The sequence below is a fragment of the Sturnus vulgaris genome, chromosome 2 (assembly GCF_052056855.1).
Source record: "Sturnus vulgaris isolate bStuVul1 chromosome 2, bStuVul1.hap1, whole genome shotgun sequence".
Lineage (NCBI taxonomy): Eukaryota > Metazoa > Chordata > Aves > Passeriformes > Sturnidae > Sturnus > Sturnus vulgaris.
In genome coordinates, this window is record NC_142244.1 from 56,021,627 (window position 1) to 56,046,524 (window position 24,898).

The window sequence follows — 24,898 nt, forward strand, 5'->3', positions numbered from 1 at the left end:
TACTTGCAAGTAACTTTAGCATTTTGTTAAATGTGGAAGGGCATATCTGAATCACACTCCATTTGTCACCCTCTGACAGAAATCAAGTCAACACGAGAGGCTATCAGCTATGCAGCTCAGGGAACGTTTAGCAAGATTTCAGATTAAACAAAATCACTAGCATAAACCAGCCTACAGAATCACCCGCGACCTCCACTCTCAGGAGCACAAGACCTCAAGTCTGTGCTGTTGGAGGCAAGAGCAATGAAATATTGGCAGAGCTCCTGTGTGTGGAAGGAGCTGCAGTACTCACCTGCAAGCAGGACTGGTCCCTCTCACTGAGTCAGCCAGCCTTTCTCCCAGTGTAGGGAGATGAGGCTGTCTGAGCACCAATGCCCAGAGAGCAGGGCACTGGCTATGCTCTTATTTTTGAAGACTGTCAAAGCAGACGTGATTTTCTGACCTAGCTTCCTGCTGCTCTGATTTACTCTGTAGGCCTGTGGCTTTGAGTAGACTAGAGACATGCAGTCATGGGTTGCCTCCTGTGTTGCTTATCAAACAACAAGAGACCATTGTGCTTAAACAGCTACATGGGAGGAGTCTTAGTTCATCCACTAAAGAGGATCTCAATATTCCCTTCTCAGTCATCTTTCAACACCTAGCTATCTCACATGGCTCTGAATTTCACAGATGCCCCCATTTATCAGTAAGTGCAATAAATAGGCTCTTATTGAAAAAGTAGAGTACATGATGTCACACATCATAGTAAAAGGAGCATTTTAGGAGTTGGGTTGGCCAATCAGACACCCAAATTCTGGTTATTTTTATTCCTAGGACATGCACAAGCATCAAAGATGATGGGAGAGATGCTTTTACAAATGCAAAGAATGAAAGCCAGGAGTTACCATCCAAAAATGAACCCAAGCATTTCTCAGGCTATGCACAAGTGCAAGGTTAAAGCCACCCACTCGATGGCAAAATACAGTTATCCCTAAGGTGCAATGAAGCAGCGACTTCACTTCAACACCACAGGATTGTTTACAAGAAGGGAAGTGAAGCTCATCTTCTCCAGCTGAAGCTGTAGAGGAATTCAAGGCAGCCAGAAAGTAATTATTCAGCTGGAGTTTGGCCAGGACTCTGAAGTTAGCACTGCTGTTCTCAAAGACTGCTTCCAGGGACTAGGCAGTGACCACCAGCACTGTCTATTGTCATCAATGCTGCTTCCCACAAAACCCAGGTTCTCCTTGGAAAGCTCCCGTTGCTGGATTGAGCAAGCCCAGCCCTAGTCAGTTTGGGAACAACGTAGGACAAGGAGGAAGGATGAGAAGTATAACTATTAGTGTCACTTTCAAGAGTAGTAAATTTTACATGGATTAAAGGGATGAAATCTTTATATATAGCAAAAAGGATAATTATAATGAAGGCATCTGTCTAGCTGGCACCACCTACAGCAAGACCTGCAAGCAGTAATTGTACAATAACAACGTGATGTTTAGTGTGAGGTTTAGGACATTCTGCCAAAAAACCTAAAGTATCCAGGTTGTAAAACAGTGTAATAAGTAGGTAATCCCCAGCCTGGCGTCCAAGTTACTGCCCTAACCTGTTCCTTATGATTATAAAATGTCTCGGTGTCAGCAGGTTCACTGTGAGTCAGAGCTGAAATAAAAAATGGCTTATTCTCCATCCTGATGGAGGAAATACATCACGGCTCATTGTGGCTCACTTACTGAGGCTTTTTTTTTTCAAACAGGAAAATGTAAAAATAACCAACTCATTCTGCCCTGTTGCACTTATTTTTGATTAACAAGGCCCTTATTACAATCAAATTAGAAAAGAAAAAACACATGTTTTCAATATGGCCTGCAAAAACAATAGCTTAGGAAAAAATACAGAAGGAAAATACTGCACAACAGCTGAGGAACACAAAATTTGTGACAAATAGTCTCTTTGCCAAAGGGATTCCAACACTCAGCTCCTGTAAACAACAGGTTGCCTGAGCTGAGGTAAAGGTCTAGGCTGTAACCTTGAGGCACTTCTGCTCCCAAAAAGCTGTCTTTAGTCAGGTTCCCGTGTTCACAACACGATGACAACTCAAGTGGTGTGTCTGCACACTCAGGACCTCTGTGTGTGAACTCCAGAAGAAAGGTGCCATCTCCTGCTTCGCACATTGCTGGCAAGAAAACAGTGCCTTGCTTCTTTCAGGTCTGCCCCAACACTACACATAAACCACACAAAATGTCCCCCTTGAAAGCTCTTAAGAGACCCATGAAATGCCAGCAACTCAAAAAACCTCATCCTTTACTTAGCACAGAAATATGCAACAGCAGGAGTATTGTAAGCAAGGTGCAATCAATCCTTTACACTTCCTGAAAACTGAAAGAACAGCAACAAGTGGAAGAAAATAAGCATCATTATTTTATGAACTTAGACAAAAAGTACAGATACATTAAGATGATTATTTCCAGCTCAGATTTGGAGCACATGTATTATTATGAACACACAGAGTGGCTTATATACGTAGAATACTTAAAACAACAGAAAAATACAAAAAATCCAGAACAATATAGAAAAATCTAAAAGCAAATTATTACATTTTTAAGTAACACCTATTCTCAAAAAAGAAATTAAAGTACCTAAAATAGTAAAAGATACAAATAAAGAGTATTTTCAGAAATTAAGGGGAAAAAAAATGGGAGTGAATATCACATAGACAGCCCTAATTGTTTTCAGAGAAATAGCTGTCTGAAAGGATCCCAAGTTTTATGACTGCATATTTGAAAGACACAATAATTGACATTAGACGCCAAAGAATACAAAATTCTTTGAATTAAAACAGCATACACTAAGAAAATAAAATATCTCAAGTATTTTATTGTAGGGGAAAAATAATCCTCACACTGCTGCATTATATTTAGAATAACAAAATTATAAATTAATAATTTAGACTGGAGTAGAAAAATAAATGCTAATTCCCAGAGTACTACTGCTAAAAAATTGGTAATCACTAAGTTATTTATAACCAATACTATAACAAAAATGCAGATTAAAGTATAAAATTAATGTTAGAGTTATGCCTTGACTGAACGTTTTTCAAGTGTACAGTTTAAATGTACAAATGAACCATTTCCATTTCTTGCACACCCTTTCTGCAGCTTCTTATGCACACTTTGCTAACTCAGTTTTGCTATGACCTTTAAAACATCAACATCCTGTGGGTAGCAGTGGCCAGGACCCGGAGCTACAACTGCAGCAGGGCAGGCATTTCCATCCTGTGCACATCTGGCCAGAGTTTGCCTGCGAGACACTGCAGCTCTGCCTTCCACCCCATGCTGTCTTCTAGCTGAAAACCCCGAATAATCTGAGTTCTGTTTCTGGTGCTATCCATCAGCCCTGATTCTTGGCAGCTACTTAAAAGGGCTAATGATCCTGCAGTGGAGTCATGGGACTTTGAGTCATGGTCCCAGCTCCAGGTTCCACCACCAGCCCCCACACTGCTCCAGGCTGCGCTCCTGCTCAGCTGCCCCATCACCATCACCAGCGAAGTCACCAGAACCCCTCTGCTCCTGTCTCCAGGCTTCACACGACTTTGTGACAGCTTCTGATACCTTCCAGGCTGTCCCCCTTCCACTGCCCTCAAGAGAAATACATGCCAAAGTAAGTGAAAACACTGGCGTGTGAAAGGTGGATACACTGAAGCTATGCAAGCACAACAAACCCTGTCATGCTTTCCTGCAGACTAACCCACACCATCACTCCTCCACACCACATATCCCACAGCTTCCCATGGGCATAACCTTAATCCCACAATCTGCACGCCCTCTCCAGCCTCACTACTTTCACTCCTTTATCTTTGGCAGCCCCCAAATACCACAAGCCCCAAGCGAAAGGCCTCCAAACTTCACAGCATCCTTCAGCTCCTCCTAAACAACGCTCCTTGGAGCATCCACCAGGTCCATAAAAGCTTGGACTGGCCAGCAAGCTGCTACCATCAGGAAGAAATCAGGCAATCCCAAGCGTGGTTACTTAACTCTTGAACTGAACCTTTTTTTTAGTGATGTTTTATGGCATCCATAATAATGAATATTCCAGTGATGAGCACAGAAGCTGGATTCATTATTGCCTTGTGACTCATTAAGCGTTTTTTCTAAACTGGGCAAAGTTTCCATATTTTTTGGGCCACATCTCACATCAGAGCTACACTTCAAGGAAGTGTTACAAATCAAAACAACTTCGATGACAACACTACAAAGAAGAACAAAACACTCAGCATTTGGAATGGCAAGAAATTGGGATTTATAAATATCCCCCAGATACATTTTGAATTTTTAATCCCTTTCACACTTTGGACTTCAACCCTTAAAAATGCAGGAAGAATGGTTCATTTTAAGCTTCTGGAGGTTTTTTTTTAATTTCATTTCCGTTTTGGCTTGTGATGTGAACAGATCTGTTCAATGACATTACACAGCGCTGCATCTAAAAGCAAAAGTCTGCTCTTTTGTATCCTACACCAGTAAGAGAAAAAAATTTCCTCGTTCTGACCCAAAGATCATAGAAAAGAATATATTTGTCTAAAGACCAGATTTGCAGTTAGTTGTCATGCCTTGTACTGAATTACAAAGTTGGACAAAGCACACAAGCTTTGAATAACACAAGCTTTTCCTTTAACTCTTTTTATTAATTTTCTGAACAGGTATATTTATTTCCTTAAATACAACTCATCGCACATTATCTTCCTCATTAATTGCAGTTTCTTTTTGACATTCATTTAATTCTGTATCTTTTTCTTTTATTCTCATCTGCATTTACAATGTAAATGAAGAGTTCGTGCTTCCAGGTAAAAATTGTTTTTTTGAACTGATAGGAAATCCTATAAGCTCTTACAGTTGCCGTTTTTCTCCGTAACAAACCCCTCCATTACGTCGCAGATTACACAGCTTTAAGATATTCCTTTTCTTTGTGACACATATTGTCTTCTCTTCAGAAAGTAAAACTTTCCTAACTAAGCCTCAATGACAGAAAGCGGGATTTTACAGAGAAAAAAAACAGAAAAACACAACAATTCATGGTGCTTGCGATTTAACTCACATTTCAAAGTCTTTCTCATTTCCTCTCTTGCCTTTTCATACAAACACCACAACCAAAACATATTTGTTTGCTTTGATTTTCAAAACTCTACTACTCCCAAAGACGAGATAATTTCTCTGCAACCCGCTGAGGTTACCAGCATGTCACAGCTTTGTTCCTATATGAAGACCATCCAGCCTTTGCAGACTTTCTAGAAAGCACAGAACAACTCACAGTTCAGATATGCCCAAGACTGATGGATGTCTTGGCCATCTCTGGCTCAAAGAATGGATCTCATCATATGCAACTGGGACACATGGCACTGCTGTGCACCCCTAGTCTTGCTTTCAAAAGGAAAAAGGGTGACAACCCTCGTGGACTGAATATGCATGGAAGTTTATTTATCTGAAAAAAAAGACCACCTCTGCTGCATGTAAATTGTGTGGTTGTGCTAAGTATTTAGGAGACCAGAGGGAAGACTTCCCAGTGCTGGCAAGCAAGGGAGTTAGGTGTGGGTTAAAACCCATGTGTGACTGTCACCTTTCTACCTCCTTGGAGGAGCAGACTGTTACTATCACAAGTGTAACCTGTGATTTATGTACAGACTAGAGGATACTTGCTTTTTTTACCCCTTCTTACAGAACCTTGTTTCCAGTCCTTTAGTGGCCACTGTGGTATGGGCAAGAAGAAACTCAGATCTTGGTTTCCAAATCAGTCTGCCAAACTATAGCCGGTACAGAAAGAAACCCAGGGATTCCTAAACTCTCAGTGTCTGGACAACATGGCAAATTGGGCCAGTCTCCTGAGGAGTCAAAGTGCAAAGTCTTCCCATGAGCTGGAAGCAACATGGCCCAAGATTACCATCTTAGCTCCATGCACTTAGAGCTACAGGCCTGAATTTGATGAGGTTATTTTGTCAATACTTGAAGCTGTCCCTTGGCCTCTTCCCTAAACTAATGGTGTCTCATAATTTGAGTCTAAAAAGACCTCTATGGAAGATCACAAGGGCTCCCTCCTTTCTCAGGAATTACTGTCCCTGATGAAGTTCCTCCTTGTGAACATTTAGAACAGGAACCTAATCCCCTCCACCAACTACCAGTCCCACACAGACCAGCCTTCTTAAGCTAAAAGCAGACTACATAACCCTCTTCATATCTGTCTTCTTTCCTTTCTGCATCTACCCAGGGGCTTTTCCCTACAACACCAATAGGTACTTTGAATCACAAAAGTCAACAAATGGATAGGAACCACTATAAATAAAGGTTCCTTTGAGGTAGGAAGGAGCCTGCAGGAAACCTCACACATTGTTCAGAAGGGGACTGTGCTGTACACACCAGCTAATTGGCCAGGGAAGCTTTGCTGCTGCAGAGGAACCTCAGAACCTTACTGGACTCTCCCACAACTGGTTTGCATCACCAGGTACACACATGACCTTTAGGTCACCAGTAGGAGATGAAGTCAAACCTTAAACAGTAAGCAAGATCTATTTTTCTTATTGGTGAACATGCCTATGTGAATGTTAACACATGATTAACATGGCAGAGGAAGACAGGTGTTAATGAGGAGAGGGATTATTCAGTAGAGATATTCTTTGCTACTCTATTTCTATTCTTCATGTAATAAAATTTAGTGTAAGTGGTACTCTAGCAAATCAGCAGCATTAGCAATAAACCTGGTCAGAAGTTTCTGACTATAAAAGCATTCCAGCCTCTGGGTTTTTTCCTTAAATGTGGAACGAGGCTTAGTGTTTCAGTATAATTCAGTCCACGTTAAAGACATTTCTAGGAAAAGGCACATATCCTACAGCAAAGCTCATTTAACAGACGCTTACAAACAACAAACTTAAAGCCTTTACTGGCAATTTCAACTTCTGCTCTGCATGATTCATTTATCCCTGGGATAGGCGTGAGCAAGGGATTCCCCCAGCAAAAGACAGACTAATCAAATTATTTCAAGTCAGTCAGGTATTCACTTTATGCCATCCGAACCCGATGGCAAAATCACTTGTAATAGCAGATCTCCCAACGTTAGAGGAAAAAAAAAACCTCACAGGCTGAAACACTGGCTAAATCAGAGCCAAGAGACAAAGCTCCTACAGTCAGAAACACATAAATGTTACCACTGTCTCATTCTCACTCCTAACCTTTCACGCTGCACTGGGAAGTGGTTTCTATACATACACATAAAGGTCTTTTCCAGCCTGAACAATTCTGTATTTCTGTGACGCACCCTCTCATTTCAGACACGCACTAGACAGAACATGAAATTACCCACACACACAAGGCAGCACTGCTACATTGCATCCCAGTGGCTGGCATGGAGAGGACAGATTTTTGCAAGACGCTGAAAAATCCCAGTACTGAGCAACAAACCTGAAAAGGCTTGAGGCTCTCCAGCCCTCTCTCTGGGGGAGTTGTATGCCATACATCCATCATATGCTGGTACTTTTGCACATCGTGCCTAGCTAAAGATGCCTAACCTGGTAAGCGATTTTTGGTGTCAGTTATTTCTTACCTCTGTCTCACCCTGGATGATAATTTCATAATTAAGAGGTTTGGTGCACTTTCACTCCAGCCTGGTTACTGAAGGACAGGCTGCAGCACCAGTTTATTTGCTGGGCACCTGCACGGCACAGCACAGCAGCTAGCTGGCAAAGGAAAGCACAGGAAATACCAGTTCTTGTTCCAGGAGTAGACAGGAAACACGGGTAAAAGATAAGCAATTATACCAGTAACTATGCAGGTTTTTTCTTTTCCTCTGCTTCTACCAACCTCTCTGAACTCCAACAGCTTTCATCCCTCTCACTTAGGAGAGCCATTCAGGCTTCCACCTCCCCTGGTGCCCCTTCTCTATACACCTGCCAATGATGTTCTTGCCATCATCATCTTCCAAAATGGAAATATTTCTTCTCAACCATTTAATTTTTTACGTCGACAGCTTTTATTTCACACAGGAAGAACCTCCTGCACACCTGAAGGTTTGCCAGACTTTTTCCCATGGCACCCTTGGCTCTAAGAAAAGGCACTGCCTCCTTTAAGAGCACCATCATGCCACCACCAGCACTGCTGTTCCTTATGTTCTCAAATCCAACACAGAGGGCAGTCACATGCTCCTGTTTATACATCCCATAATACAAGGCTGCTATTTATCAATAAATGCCTTGAGGTGCAGAGCAAAGCCCAAGCTAATAAAAATCTGCTGGGATTATCTGCTGGTGTTTCACATCAGCAACAGCAGTGGTCAGGGAAAACTGAAGGGGAATTAAGGACATGGAAGAGAGCATACAAAGAGTAAAGATCAAAAGAAAGAAGATGCTTCAGGTATTTGAAGATATGGGGATTAAAGACGGAAGAAAGGCAACAGAAGTAGAGGCCCAAGTTTTCTTCTTTTTCTTTTCCTTTTTTATTTTAAACTTGAATCCAAGGCATGAAAGAATGACTCAAATATACACGAGATACTCGCTGTTTTGCTCGGTAAAATAACCAACCATTGGAACCCATGCCTGCAGGATAACTGCTGGAAAAATGACTTGCAGTGATTAAAAAAGGATTAAATAGGTTTTATAAGCAACAGTATCTGTTGTTAAACATGCTAAAATAAAATTACAAGAGTTAATAATCTGTTTGCTTCAGGGCATAAACTAATCCTCATCCAAGGGTAGCAGAGAGATCTGCTTGCATGTCAACTCGATATCTGGTGCAACAACTCTCCATTGGCAAGCAGTCCTTGCTTTTGATTCCTGGCATTTAAAAATTGTCTTTCTTGCCTGAAAAAGAGAGCATGCTATTGCTCAAGCCTTCGACTGACCTCACATAATTAAGTGGAGTTTACCAGACATATCATTCCCTTGAGGAGTGGGGGTGAAATGCTTGAAAAGGGAAGAAAACAGTTTAATTGCTCCACATTTCAATATTCTGCTTTCAGTTTCTTTAAATACAGTTGTCAGGGCACTAATACCAAGCACATGAGTTGAAACTATTGGAAAAAGCTTAAAGACATGAACAAAGCACACAATCCATTTGTACTTTTCAGTACAAATGGTTCATCAGCCAAATCATTTCATGAGAATATAAGATCTTTGGGACAGAGAGCACGGGAAGATTTTTAATATATTAGAACAGAATAATTTACTCTGCTTGGTAATAGTTAAAGCATTATCTAATATCACAGCCTGGTTCTCAAAGATGGAATAGGGTTGACATATAAACTCCTCAAGATTATGATCCCAGCCCTCTCAAGCCCAAACCCATGAACCTTACTAACAGATTGGCTAGTCTCCTAAATAATTGTTCCTGGACAAAACACAGCACGGAATGTGACACATCCAATGTGGTTATGAACTCTTAGTTTCAAGCACCAGTTTGTACATTCTCACAGGTAGGATGGCTGCATGCTGGGGACACTCCTCCCCTGGCCCAGGAAAGCTCAGCTCCTGGAGGAACAAATCTTGAACATGAGCCACACAGAACTCATTCCACAAGTGACCTTTCCTTCCAAACTCCCAGGCTAAACCCCCCAGTTCTACTGCTCTACAAATTTTTCATTATTATTACCTTTTATTTTTTGGGGGGGGTGCAAATTCTAGTTGGTCCAGTTTGGCAAGCCAAATGCTCAACATTTGAACTGTGTTTTCAGAAAAGGACGTTGCAATGGTCCACATTAATTCACTAGCAATTCAGATCATGTCCAGAGTGTTTCTGCAAAGTTTGGCAGTGACCATCCAACAGTTCAGTATCAGTGCTGGAGCCCCACGTTAAACTCATAGCTACAGCAAAGAAAGTAAAATGCCTGGTAGGAAAAAAAAAAAAAAAAAAGCCAAAACACAAACAGGAAAAAAAAACAAACAAATAATAAAAAAGAAGAAACAAAACAAGAAAAACCTCTGAAACTTACAAACATGGTGTTTCAAACCACTGTATGTATATATTTCCTCTCCTCCCCTACTGCTGAAACAGCAAAGCATGCATGGCAGATGGCATGATTCATCTGAAAATTACTCTAGCAGCACTCTATTAGCCTCTAAGGAGTACACTAGGATAAAAATATTCTGAATGTTAACTAAAAGTAGGCAGTTGTCATGAGGAGTCATCAGGTCAGTCTACTTGCTTAGTTTGCAGAATTTTCCTTTCAATCAGCAACAAGCATTACACCTGATAACATCACTTACTTGTTCTACCTACCAGGAATTATTGCAGAAGGGAAGCAACTAGGGCACAAAAAGGTTTATTTTCCCACATCTAAGTAAAAATGTACCAGCCATAGTCAGGCCAAGAGCGACAGGACATCACATTAACAATTGCCTCAGCCATTTCAGGTGAGATGGGAGAGATTCAGTTTTGTAGAGACAGCACATCTTAGCTAGGAGAACAACTTTCCACATGCCCAGTGGCTGAATGCAAATCTGCTCAGTGGAAAACACGAAGAAGGGACCTCAGGAAGTCTGTCCTTGCCCCAAGGTATCAGTAATTATGCCCATCAGCCCACATGGCCCACGGAGCAACTTGCCAGGGAAGCGACAAAACAAATGCCTGCATCACACAGAGTGTCAGGACAGCCTTACCAAGCAGCCTGACTCCAAAATGCAGTAAAAGCACCATGCCATAAGTACCCCTGCTTTATGCAGAAGAGAGGAGTCAGCAGTGTTGCACATCTTCTTCTAGAAAAATTAAAAAGTATAGAAAGAAAGTAATTGGGTTGCCAGATGCAAGGAATGCTGAGCATTTGCTCAGTGACCTATTGGACTAGCACAGGATGCCTTCAACTGAAATGCCATCACCCATTTGAAAATAAGAAGCAAAACACAGTCTTAGGTGACTGTGATTATGCTGACAGTAAAAACCTCACTACAGTGCAGCCCACTGCCCCAGGACTGAGTAGTCTAATTGCCTGGGCTCTGGGCCCCCAGCTAAAAATCTCCTTCCCAAATAAACAGTCCACAAAAACTGATTTATTTTTCTGCCCCATCACAATAACCCTCAGTCAACAGAAGCTGAGTATTTGGTGTGCTTTAATACGTAGGTTAACCAGGTGAAGCCAGTAATGCAGTTGCCCTCATCTTTGGGGAGAAGGTGGTGAAACTGTGCTTAATGTCATCTCTTCAAAAAGGCGTTTTCTACATATGTATACGCCACCACGTCAGCCTCGTTGCATAACCAGGTTGTGCAATCATTGCAAATTCATTTACATCTTCTGTTCCAGAGCTCCAGAAGTGAGAAGGAGGGATCGTTGTCAAGAGAAAATGTGGATTTTGCAGGAGTGGTCTCCTTGGCCACAGGACGATGGTCTGAAGAAAGGCTGAAGGCAATGGGGAGGGCACCAGGACTCCATCCCTAATGCCTCTACTGCTCACCCAGCATTTGGAACAGAGTTTTAGTTAGAAACCTCAAAGCAAAGAATGACTTCATAGCATCAGGGGATGACTAGCGTTGGCTTGGGCTACAAGCAGAGAAGATTATGGTTTCTCCTTTTAATGCTTATGACTATGTCATTGCCACAGAACTGTAAAGAAGAAATAGGCAAGAGTGCAGTATCAGGTTTTCATAGACTGTACCAACTGGATTATTCAAGAGTGACTCAAGTTCCTAACGAGCATGGAGAAGTGTGCATTAAGATAGGATCTTGATTTTTCCCAAAATCAGTTGCAATAGGCTGCACTTTAAAATACTGCTTTAAACTCCCATCCTCGTTTGTATTTCAAGGTGGCCTTTAGTGGATTTACTACACTTGTGCATAAGGAGGACACAAAACACAAACGGTACCAGGGACCAGACCCCAGATCAGCATTAAAACCCCACCTGAATATACACTCTCACAATGTCAGGAGAGATGCTCAGCTCTTGCCACAAAGGTAAACCCTCAGCCATAACAACCTGACACCATAGTTTTACTCAAAGGCACATATTCATCAAGGAAAAAAGAAGAATAAAAGCAATAAAATTATCCCCCCATGTATGCCAAAAGAGAAAGCTCCTGGTTCAGCCCTCTCCATCCATGTCTGAGGTTTCCAAGCATTTAAAATACTGAGCTGCCTTCCAGCTCTGCCTTAATGCTATCCCAAAGATAGCAGAGCCAAGATACCATAAAAACTAAGAAAAATTAAAGCTGCTCTAAGTTAAACATGCAGACACACTCTGGGTTTCCACATTTTTTAAAAAAAAAATTTAAGTTTGTTTTTTTTTTTTTAGTATCTTCCTCCACTATACATTTCTAGATATTTATCAAAATCTAAATATATCTAGCTAGACAGAAGTGTGTAGAGCATTTTTATTTATGTTTAATTTATGTAATACAATTTGATCAGATTACATATGAGGCTGCATGCTCATCCTGAATTTCAAATAGCTTCTGGTTTGAGCTGCAGACCCAGCAGCTCATCTCAAAGAAGCCTGGGTGAAGCAGGACAAGTATGGCAGCAATTGAAAATATCAAAGCCTGGCCTGGCTCTGGCTACTAAACCTTCCTTAAGGTTAAGTTCCACCATATCATTTAAAAAAAATAGTAGTAGTAATAATTAATCAAAAGAATTAGTAGTAATAATAACGAATCTAATCAATAAACATTATTTACCTTGAAACAACATTTCATAGAACCATAAAATGGTTTGGGTTGGAAGGAACCTTAAGAATAATCATGTTCCAACCCCAGCACCACAGGCAGGGACACTTTCCACTAGACCAGGTTGCTCCAAATCCCTGGCACTGAACATTTCTAGGGATGGAGCATCCACAACTTCTCTTGGCAAACGGTGCCAGTACCTCACCACCCTCACAGTAGAAAATTTCTTCCCAATGTCTGATCTAAATGTACTCTTTTTCAGTTTACATCTTCCAAGTTAACACAAGCATTGCTTTCCTCACCTGAACCTCCAGAGACATTGAAAGATCTTACCGAGGAGCAAAGGCAGCAGCACGGTATCTGCTGGAGAGGCACGGCATGTACCTTAACTGATCTAAATAGTGAGAAATCTATTCAGTGAATCACTACAAACTTCTCTGGTAACTGCAAAGAGGAAATACCATTACTTTCCCTCCTCTCCACACCTGAGCAGTAAGCAGCAGAGCACCCACAAAGGGCCCTGGCAGACGGAACACTTCAGCAGGACTCCACTGGCGGGCTCTGCTCCTGCGCCAGGCAGCTGCCAGGTCACGGCTCCAACACTCCCTGAAATCTGCCCAGCAGCACCCTGCCAGCACTGGGGCAGAAACCAGGCTCCAGGCTTCCCCAGGCATCCTGGTGCTCACACCTCCCCACACCATCCAAGGCTGGTATCCATGAGGATGGCAGCCAGGGGCACTGGAGCATCTCTCAGCCCCAAAGCGTTCAGATGACCTGCAGGGGAATGGTGCCAATGGGCCAGGAAAGAAGAGAAGGTCCAACCAAACAGCTAAAGATTACACCTGCTTACTGTGCTTGCCCAGGTGTAGACAACAACAGCACCTGTAATCTCCCTTGCCTCAGAGCACCACCAGCATCCCTTCAGAGAGCCAGGTTTCCTGGGAGAAGGGGCTGGGGCCTGGCAAATAATTACATTTAATTTGAAGGTTCAGACTTGAAGAGCGTATTTTTGGAAAGAGAAATCAACACGTTTAAGAGTGAGCAGGAGCACAGAGCACATAATCCTTTCACATCCTGACAGGGTAGAACTGCGGAGGCCTGCTATGAAGCATGTCTGAATAACAGCATCTTCATTTTTTGAATATCTAATTAGGAGTTTCTATATATTGCAAAGCATTGCTATAAGATATAATTTAGTTGGCAAACACTAAAGATCTCAGTCTGCAAGTATGCTTTTGGCAATCAAAATTCAAATCTGGATATATATCCAAGATATATGTATGGCACCGGTACCTATTTTTTAAATTCTAACAATTACAATCAAATTAGCAGATTAACTCATATCAGCTTTAAGCAAATGCAAGCTACAAGCAAATGAGTCTACACCACCACCACAACAGTATTTTTGGATTGTTAGTATCCTTACTCCCATTAGCAACTTCACATATATTTAACACATATTAAAGGGCAGTAAAAATCTAAGAAGGCTACAGATGCCAGAACTTAGCACCGACTTAAAACTCACATATGCCAAAAAACCATTTGCAACTGTGCTAATTCCCACTGTGGGAACTGAAAGGCAGATTCATGTAACACAATGGGCAACAAATCCATTCCCCTAATTTCAGTCGCCAAATTTTAATTAATTTCCATCCAGGCAAACACCAAGCATTTCTGCTGATCTTGCAGGATGTAAGTTCATTTGCACAATAAATGCGGTTTAACAAGTCACCACATTTATAGCGAGTTGCTTCAGTCTTATCTAACTGCACAGTTTGAAAAGTCAGTGATGGGTAAGTGAAACCCCACCCACGTCACAGTTTCTGGAGTTAAGCACAAGAAAACTGAAGAAGTTGCTACCTTGCCATTGCAAGTGAGACTGCCAACAGTAAATTGACAGTTAGAGTCCACATTCTGAATTATGTGTACACCCCTTATTCAGGAAGGTAAAAAAACGCACTTCACACTTTTTGAGTTTCTTCTGCAAAAATTAATGGCCAATCCAAAGCTCCAGAGCTCCCCTTCTCAAAAAAACTTAAAAAATAAAAGCAAAGACCCTTCTCTGCTGTATAAATTTGAACAGGTCACATATAAACGAGTCCTGTCTATGCTAGGAGGCACAAAGCACTGCAGCACTAAAGCAGAGACCATCAGCAGGGAGGCTTCTGCCAGCAGAATGGCCAAGTGGGGCTGCCCATCCACACAGGGCCAGCTCCAGCACGGAAATTTATGACCAGCTCCAAGCGACCAGGAGTGGTGTAGAGCTCTCCCAGACACAGCACCTTTGCTCACCTGTCACTGTCACCCTCCTCCTCTGCAGCATCAACAGTGGAATGGGAGCAGTGCCAATACTGCTTGGCTATGGAGTTGCAGGTCAGCCTCCCCAGCAAGCGGCTGCCTCTGCATCTCCTGCATCGTGCACTTTCAACTTTCCCCAGAAGCACGCTTTCCATGGACAGCACAAAGGCTGCTCATACTTATCACTCCTACATGTATACACACCTCTCATATCATTTAAAAAAAGGTTTTCATTTCCTGATTTCTGCATGTGATGAAAATTTCATTCTGGTAGCAACTAAATTAAAGGAGGGGCATTTCTAATATTTTCTAAGAGAGACACCAACATGCAAGAAGCAGAACCCACCCCACTTCATCATTTCACATCCTAGTGAAATACAGAAGCAGCATGGAGGCCTGGCATTAAGAGGCCTCTGAGAAGGAGATACAAAAAAAAAAATTAAGATACTAATAAAATAAGAATTCTTGTTGCAGAGCACAGCTAGAAGATATAATTTAGTCAGGAAATATTGTGGTTAAGGGCACCTATGCTTGCAAGCACTTTTCTGGCAATTAGTCCAAATTTAAATCGGAGTATGTACTATTTCAGAGACCATGTCCCCAGCACATTCTCTCAAGTACACCTGTGCCAGGCCCCAGAACCTACACCCCATGGACCTACGTAGTAATAGCCCCGACAAAGCTAAAAAGGAGTCCCACACACTCCCACCAACATGAGCCTACATCCCACACACCACTAAAACACTTGGAGAAACATGGGCTACTTAGAAATGCAATCACAGCCATCCCTGGCATGTTGTCTTGAAGTAGCAACAGGACTGAATACACTTCGAGCTGCATGGATTCCTAGCATTCCCAAAAACTACGTTTCTAAGACTAGAACAAGAGAAGACGTGTACCTTTAAGTTTAATTAACTCTAGAATAAGATGTATTGTCAAACAGAACTATAACATCATTGATACTGTGCAGTGATGCAAGACGCCTTTAACAACTCAGTAAGTCGTCTGAGCAAACTGAGTGCTGCCCTCCACTCCTCCAGCAATTCCTAGTCTCTGTCTGATGCAGCAGCTGTCAGAGTCCCAGGAGGTTTGGAGTGACTACATCTTTAAAGCTAAAAAATGGTCCCATCTACCACAAGCCAAAGCATAGCTAAGCCTCTACCATTCCTTACAGAAGTGCTTCAAAACTTAACACATGTGCCTGTCTAGGTATCATTTTAAGAAATCTAAGGATGAGGCTTAATGAAGATCTTAGAAGATAATAACCAATCCAGTAAAAGCATCTTAGTTTTTTTTATTCCTTCTCCGTTAGGAACGGAGACCTACCAAGAAACCTCATGATGCTGCACTGCTCACTTAAGACATCTGCATATCACAAACGACAGTGCAGGAGTGATGCAACTTTGTTTGATGAACACATATGGTTAATGTTTACTAAGTAGATTTAGAAATAATACTTAAATGTGAATAGCACTTATCCTCAAAGATCAATTCAATTCATGCTGAAGCCCTCTATGGAGCAGCAGATATGCTGTTCTTCAAAATGTGACTCCTTCCGATACACTAAATTTCTGAAGTATAACCTATCATCACCAAGAGCAGTGTTTCCCCAATATTTAAAACCCATTTCAGCAACCAGACTGACAAACAAAATGCTACAAAATTCATTAAAATAATAGTATGCACTACCATATGCTTAACTATAACTATCTGCAGCCAGCATCAGTGAATTTGAAGTTCCTTTCTCACAAGAGTTGACAATGAAGTAAATATATCCATCTTTTACATATTTCTGAAAGAGGAAAACAATAACCTGAAATATAGTTTATCTTCACTTTGTCTTAATTTATTATTCATTACTCAAGGTTTTAAAATCACTTCCATCAGAAATCCTTGTTTCATATACGAACTTCTTCCCAAAACGGAAGAGGCTGAGGGTTGAATTTCTGTAGCCACAGCCCTACATATTTCACAAATCTGTGGCTGCAAAATATATCTGCATTTTTATTTCAGAAGCCAAGCACTTATTTTACAAAATGATTCACCACTTGAGTAAACAGAGACACATGTATTTAGGCAGCATCAGCTCTGGAAACCGAAAAGATATGAGAAGACATCTCAAGACTACACAATTTCTGCCGCCCTAATGAAAAACCCAAACCACCAAAAGTATCACCTATTTTATTGTATTAAAAAGAAAGAAGGAAAAAGAGAAAAAGAAAACAACCTCACATACCTCACCTAAATATCTTTATCTCCTTGCACCACACCGCTTCCCCTTTCCATCACAGGCAGCAAGGGCTCCAGTTCCCCAAACAACCAACTTCACCAACTACTTGTAAAACCATGTGATACGAAAATAATAATAATAAGGAATCAGCTGAGCGTGTCATAAAAAATACAGTGGCAGAGAGCAGTTACCTCATCTTTATATTGAAGTTCTTTAAAGTCAGGCACTTCAGGAAAATTTAGTTCATTATGTCAGTATACAAAGCCACTCACACATTTCATTTTGCTGTTCAGACTCACCTATAATCATACGAGCAACTGAACAGATACCACAGCAAATAGAAAATGGGCAAAGAAAATTAAGAGAAAATTAAAGCATTATTCAAGGCCCTGATGGGAAGCTCAAAACCACTGATGCAGCTCAGCCATGAGTTATTCAGACACAGGTGAGGAGAGCACCTTGCACCTGCAAAGATTAAGCTGAACTTTCACACCTGACACTAAGCAAAATGCAAGCTGGTGACTCACAGACAACGCAGGCTGCTAGAAGAGGCATTTTGGTGGCACTGAGCAGGTATGCAAGACACCAAATAGTTTTCTCACAACAGGGTGGGCTGAGGCCAGGTGTCATGGCAGAGCAGATTCAACTTCAGCCTCCAGCTCTTGAGGCTATTTGCCACATGTAAAAAGGTATGACTGTATAGCAATGACCTTGGCAGAATCCACAAATGGAAAGCCAAACATACACACATACCTCTACCTGCATATGCCTGTGCGTGCTGTATGAATGTATATAATGCTTGGGGGGGCATAAATCACCTGGGGAAAGACAGAGGTAAATGCCCACAGGTGCATAACCAGCACTGAGGTAATACACAGGCTAAATTAAAGGCAATCTTCAACTGTGGCTTTTCCTACCAAAAAAAAAAAAAAATCATAACAAAAACCTCACAAAAATTACCTTTAAGGTCCTTTCCAATCCCAACTATTCGATGACTCTGTGATTCTATTTCAATGTAAATAAATCATCCAAATTTCTACAATTTACACTGTTTGCTGATCTTGATTCAAAAGCTTTGAAAAAATTCAGTGAAAATTATTCTTCACTTTTCAGTCTAATATTTTTTACTACCTGTGATTTTCAAACCAAATACAACAGAACACGAACAACCCAGAACTGATTTTGCGTGGAGACCAATTCACTACAAAACAGTGCTTACCATAGAGAGCTCCTGTGATAAGGCCACTCAAAGCACCTGTCCCCTGCCTGTTTTGTCCTCAGGCTTTCAGGCTTACAGCCATTCATCCCTCTGCAGCTACAGATCTATTCTCATTCCTTCAACAATGGCAGCAAATGAATTTAGGCGAACAAGCTTCCTTGGGACTGGAAGTCAAGGAGGTGTATGTGCCCATGGGACCTTAACACTTGCCACTAAGAAAAAATCAACAACACATCCACCTCCAGATGAGTGACACCAAAACTCCATGTTTCCTGTTCAAAAAAGTTACAGGGCTTTATTTGAACCCATTTCCAAAAGCAGACTGAAAGGATGAGACCATTCATTAACTGTGACAGCTCCTTTACAATAAATCTCAGCACTTGCCATAAAGCAAAGATATCATGAAATATGCACATCACAGAGATGTTTTATATTTTATATATGATGATCAGCCAAAAAGCTATCATATTTGTGTCAAAAATAGTTACCCACAGCTGCAGTGGGTAACTTGCCTCTTCTGTTTTAATCCTTGTGTCTCCTATTACCACAGATAAGGCAAAATGTTGTTTTTACTTGACTACTGTACTACGAGAAAAGTCTCCTTCTTCCATGCAACTTTCACAATTCCTTTTTTATCTCTGCAGCAGATCTTGTTCTTGCTTTGGCTTTCTCTGAGCAACACAGGTCACTATCAGCACTCATTCACAACCAACAATGCAGCAAGTCTGGCAGAGCACATCCCAAGTGCTTCATTCAAGGCAGCCACCTCATGGGGGGGGGGGGGGGGGGTCACAGGGACTTTGCTCCCTTACAGTTCAACAGGGGATTTGTTCATAAAGCAAAGTTTGTGACAAGAAAATCTGGAATAAACTACTAGGTATGCATAGCTGAGAATAATTTACCTACTTAAATAATTTTATGTTACTGATAATTTTTTGTTAATACCTTTGGCTTATACCCTTATTTAAAAAGCCATTTTTATTTTAATGTTTTTATTCAGAAGAGCTTGGATGCTGTTTTGAGCTCTTACCAGATAACGTTGGCACCTCTGCACTTTCTTCAGTGAAAAATTAAAAAGAAGCTCGATATCATGTGTTAAATCAGGGCAGTACATACTCACAAGCATTAGAGCAGTTAGCCCTCAACTTCTGCCTGAGAAACACCACCTTGCCACTGTGCAGAAAGTGCACATTTCTTTATCAGTTCTTGTGCGTTTCATACATTCTGCGAAGAATCTGAAAGGTGCCTTACTGCACTTGTAAACAAACAAACCCCAACAAGACGAAGCGTCTCGGAGTTTTACTAAAGGGCGAGTAAGCAACACCTCCCGTTTCCCATCCTGCGTGAGCATGCACAGCGCACTCCCAGCCCTAAGCCAGGCTCTGAGGCGAGCCCGCGCTCCCTCTCTCTGTCAGCACAAAACTCGGTCGCTAATCTGCGCTCATCTCGGGAGCGATGTTCCTGCTCTGCGGGGCCCGCGGCTGACTCAGGCTGCGCTCCCAGCCCTGCGCCTGCACCTACAGCAGGTCCCGGACCACGGGCGAACCGACGGCTCCCAAAGTGGGAAACAATAAAAGCGATTTTACTCAAGCTGAGCCGTGGAGAATTGGGGACGAACAAGGCGAACGGGCTGCACGCCTCAGCCAGGCCAGTTACAGGGTTGACACCCAGTGGCTGCCGGTAACTAAACTTGAAAGTGTGTTTAAGAAACTCTGCACTTCCTTGGCTTAAGTGGTAAAACGCAACTTTGAGAGCAGCCTGGCAGTTCTGCGGCCAAAGGGATGGGGGCAACATGTGTCCCATGCATACACAGCACAGTGACTATTTAATTATGGAAGGCGATTCCATGTGTTTTTACCCACCAGCAGTGGCAGAGTATGCACTGCACTCTATCAGAGGGTAGTGCAGCCAGAAAACATACCAGCAGTGGCTCTCCCTGTCACAGCAGAGGTATGTGTGCATAGGATGCGCTCAATCTCTTACAGGGAGGTGTGCGAGATTTCTTCCTTGCTGAAACACCACGGGACGAGCAGCAATAAAATAGGAAAAGCCAAGTTACACTATCAGTGTAGCTATCAGTGTTTCTTACTTGCTCGCCTGAAGTCGGGAGATAATTTATTTTATTTTGGTTTGTTTGGCTTTTCGTTCTCTTCTACTCATTCTGAAAAGGCACTTAAGGAGACTAAAAATACCACTGGAAAAAAAAGCAGCATTTTAAAGTGACAAGTTACCTTATTTAAAAGCTGTCAGCTATCAATCACTTCACTCCTATTAAAGTTTTTCATGACAGATGTCTTCAGAAAATTATCCTCTAAATTTTTTAGTCAAACACATCAATAGAAACTAACCAACTACTTTCAGAAGCCCTAAAAACTTTCAGCTAAAAATGAGTTACAGATTAAACTGCATTTCCTTAGCAGGATGTTGCTTACCTCTAAAACAAAAAGAAATTTACAAAAAGCCAATGTAACAAACATTCCTAGCAGTGCAATTAAAAATACATAAATGCAGGATGTGAGTTGACACTATTTTTAAAAAAAAAAGAAAGGCATATAATACAAATACTAGAAAGCGAAGCTAAGAGTTTGACTGGCCCTAATTGGAACCAAGTCCCGAACACACCAGAGCGCGCCGATGCCGTGCTAGGTGCGCGCACCTCACGCATTTATTGCCATCATTTAATCCCTCACAGGGCGGAGGACGCTCTGCCTGTACGCAGACGGCACAAACTCGTTGTGACAATGCTGTCACGCAAAAAAAGGGTCACAAAACTCGGCGCTGCCTCGCCGCGTACGGGGACGCGGGTGGGTGACACTTGCCCGGCGGAGGCCTCGGAGAGAGAGGATTCATTGGCAGCAGCGCTAAGCCTTTATCACCCACGGGATGCAAAGCTGGAGGGTACCACGGGCCTGCGCTGCCAGCGGGGCCCACAGCCCCCAGCGCAGCTTCGCCTGGCTCGCCCCTCAGCAGTCTGGGGGGCAGCCGGTGCCGCGGGTCCCCCGGGACCTGGGGAGGCAGGAGATCAGGAGATGCCACCGCGGGGCTCCGGGCAGCACCGGCTGCGGCTCCCAGCACAAATCCCGGCCGCCAACAGGTTGCTCCCGCCGCTCCGCTCAGACGGCAGGGACTGCGCTGCGGAAGAGAGGGAAGGAGGGAGCTCCGTCCCACCGTGTAGCACAAGAAAGACGCTCCCGCAACTCAAGTTTAGCAAAGCCATCGGGCCAAATACTGCGGCTTACTCATTAAACACACGGCATTTCTGCAACCCTTGTTCTGGCTCCGCTCTTTCCCCATCCCTGTTTGCCTCTGTCCCCGCTCCGCCGCCCGACGGCAAAGCCCCGCAGCGTCGGGGCGGACGGCGGCACGGACCGCCCCCGTTCCGGGGCCGGGCAGCGCCGGGGCCGCGGCGGAGCCCCCGGGGTGCTAACCCCGCGGCACCGCCAGCACACGGGTGCGAGCCCCGGGCCCCGCCGGCCGCCCCCGGGCAGCAGCGCTCCTGCCGGCTCTGCCCGGGGACGGCGCCGTGACACCGCGTGAACTTTTGCTTTCGGCGGGGCAGGGCTGGGGGAGGCGGAGAGCGGGGGGGGGCGGCCCCGGTCCCTCCAGCGCCCCAGCGGCGGGAGGGCTAGAACGCTTTTCTCCCTTAGGAGTTCTCCCTCTGGAAAGGTGTAAAAAAGTAGAAATGTAGGTTTAGACTGAAAGCGCGGAGCCGGAGCCCTGCAGCCTGCGCAGCGGGCATCATGCAGCCGGGGAGGGCGGCGTGCCCAGCGCCTGCAGCGCCGCGGCTCCTGCCCGGGGGCGGCGGAGCCTCCCGGGACCCTCTCCGACGGGGTCGCCACCACCCTCCTCTTACCTTCCAGCCGGCCGAGCTGTTGCTGTCGCCCTTATCCTTGAAGTAGGGGACGCTCTTGACCATCCACTCGTAGATCTGGGAGAGGGTGAGCCGCTTCTCGGGGGAGCTCTCGATGGCCTTGGTGATGAGGTCTGCGTAGGACAGGTTGCCCCACGCGTTGCGCCGCGACGAGCTGCTCTTGCGGGGCTGCCCGGCCACGGGGCCCGGTGACAGACCGGCCACGGGTGGCGGTACCGGCGGCACCGGCGGCGGTCCCGGCGGGTGGAGGCGGCAGCCGGCCTCGGGCGCCGGGAAGTCCCCGCAGCGGCAGGCGGCAGGCTCCGGGGGGGCGGCGGCGGGGGGCAGCGGCGCGAAGTCCTCGCTCTCCTCTAGCAGGCTGAGGTTGCTGATGAAGTCGGCGCTCAGCGCTCCCGAAGCGGCGGCCCCGGCCCCGGCCGCGGCTCCGGCCGCCCCATCGGGCTGCCCGCCGCACGACGGCGCCGGGCTGGAAGTGGCCGAGCTGGGGGGGTTGAACTCCGGCCGCGGCAGAGGCCAGGTGCAGGAGCGGGGCCGCGGCAGCGGCTCGAAGTCGGGGTCGATGTCCACCAGCTGCGGTGCTTCGGCCATGGCGGGGTCGGGGCGAGAGCGCGGCGGGAGCGGGGCGGCTTGGGCTCAGCGCCGCCGCCCCATGCAGGCTCCGGGCGCGGATCGGCGCGGCCCCGACGGCGCGATCTCCAGCTCTCCTGTCCCCGCCGCCCTAGACGTCCGGCCTGACCTCCCGGCCCCGCCGCCCTAAACCCTGCCCCTGCCCGGCTCCCGGATCCCTGCCCTCCGCGGCAACTGCAACAGCAGCGACCCGGCCGCCCGGCGCGCACCGACTGGAGCGACCGCCCCGCGCGGGCCCGCCTCCAGCCTCCCTCCTCCTCCTCCTCCTCCTCCTCCTCCTCCCGGCGGGGAGGGACGGCCCGCGCCGCGCCAATGGCAGCGCCGCGCCGCCGCCCGCCTCCCGCCGCGGGGCCGGTTTGGCAGGAGGGTGCCGGTGCCCCCGTGCTGCTTCTGGGTGGTTTTTGTTTCCCGGCGGCGCAGCGGGGAGGGAAGCGGCGAGCGGGCGGCCGGCGGTGCCCCCCGCGGCCGGGGCTACCCAAAGGCTGTAAATGCTCGCACGGCGGGGATGGCCGCGGAAAATGCCCCCGCGAGTGTTTCTGCCTCAGCCGCTGCCGGCGGGGTCCTGCCGCCCGCATCGACGGGCCGGGATGAGCTGGGAGCTGGGAGCATCCCTCGGCGGCGGCGGGGCGGCTGGAGCAGTGCGGCGGACCGGGGGGCATCTCCCCGTTCCCACCGGCATCCCGGCGGCGCTGGCTCCGTGCGGAGCGCTGCTGCTGCTCCCGGCTGCCCGGCAGCCCCGCATACCGGACCGCGGGTGCGACAGCTGCCCTGCCTCGCTCCCCCCTCCCCTCCCTCCTTCCCTTGGCCGGCTCCTCGCCAAAAAGTGTCTGCACCTCCCGAAGTGATAAATCTCCCCTTCGGCTGAGCATGTTTTCGTGCCGTGAGCTGGTGTTTTATTCCGTGAGCAGGCACGGAGCACGGGATCATTTCATCCTAAGTCAACTATTGAATATACTTTATATTTTTCCCAGCAAACCCGAGGGCTACTCAATTCATTAAGGTTTGTATTCTTCACTTTCAATGAGGCAGCAGTCACAGGACACATCGCCCTTGCTTCCCCTGCCCATCAACATACAAAGATATATATATGTATATGTTCGACTTAACACAGAAGTGTAATTCTGTTTAAACTTAAAAAGAAGACATTTGGTTAAGGTAGGGAAATAATCCCAAGAATGAGACACGACTCAACACCTTGTTCAAACTGGCAAACCTTACATTTTAGAAAATCTGTTTTGTTTTCAGTAGGAGGAGTGCTTTTAAAAAACATATTTCAGACATGGCTTCGTAAGTCACAAAATTCACAACCAGCCGTGGCATTTGACGTTCCCTGTCAAAGAACCAGCGGAGCTGGGTAACTGTCAAAGCTGAGCCAGAAAACCTGTTACCCTTCCCTCCTCTCTGCATCAAGTGGAAAGTGTTAATGTTATTTAAATGCAGTTCATTGTTCCTATAAAAATATTTTCTGAAAATGAGTAACAATAATGAAGGGGAGAGAACACAAGAACTGGATTTAGGCCACAGCATGTAATTTAGTGTCAGATCATACATCTAGATACTCATGCTGTCTATTATGAAAACACTTTTTAAGATACACGGTGACACCTAACTATATAGTTTGTGCAAAATATGCATAAGTGCCTAGTAACTGATCACATTTTAAAGCACTGTTTTTGTCATGTTTATTTTAACAAATGCCAAAGGTGATTATACCTTATTATAGGTTGGCTGCTCATCAGATTTCAGAGTTGCTTTGCCTTTAAGTCATTTTTATGTTTTGCAAATCCTTTAAAGGATTCAACCCACAAATTTATATTGTTTAGCCCACAGATTTTAGAAAACACTTTTTTTTCAGGGTTTTTTTTTTTTCAGTTTAAGGAAAAAAAAAAGAAAATAAAAGAAAGCAAAGAAGTCCCAGTTCAACCTAATAACTTGCATGCCACGTTTCAACTTGGAACAGCTTTATGTGGCAGTGTTACACAACTCGGCTGCAGTAGTTGCCCTGCAATAAGGGATAGCACCCTGCCTTGGAGAAGCAGAGGTTATATAATGGTGA

The 24,898-nt window shown here is 44.8% G+C and overlaps 1 protein-coding gene across 1 annotated transcript in view; it reads right to left on the minus strand.

The window, feature by feature from the left end:
• The window catches only part of FOXO1 (forkhead box O1), a 57,936-nt gene extending 35,118 nt beyond the window's left edge, over window positions 1–22,818 (minus strand). The window contains exon 1 of the mRNA XM_014868878.2: window positions 22,198–22,818. Coding sequence (XP_014724364.1) covers window positions 22,198–22,803 — 606 coding nt within the window. The 5' untranslated portion in view covers window positions 22,804–22,818. The remainder of the gene's footprint in view (window positions 1–22,197) is intronic.
• Between the last annotated feature and the right edge of the window lie 2,080 nt (window positions 22,819–24,898).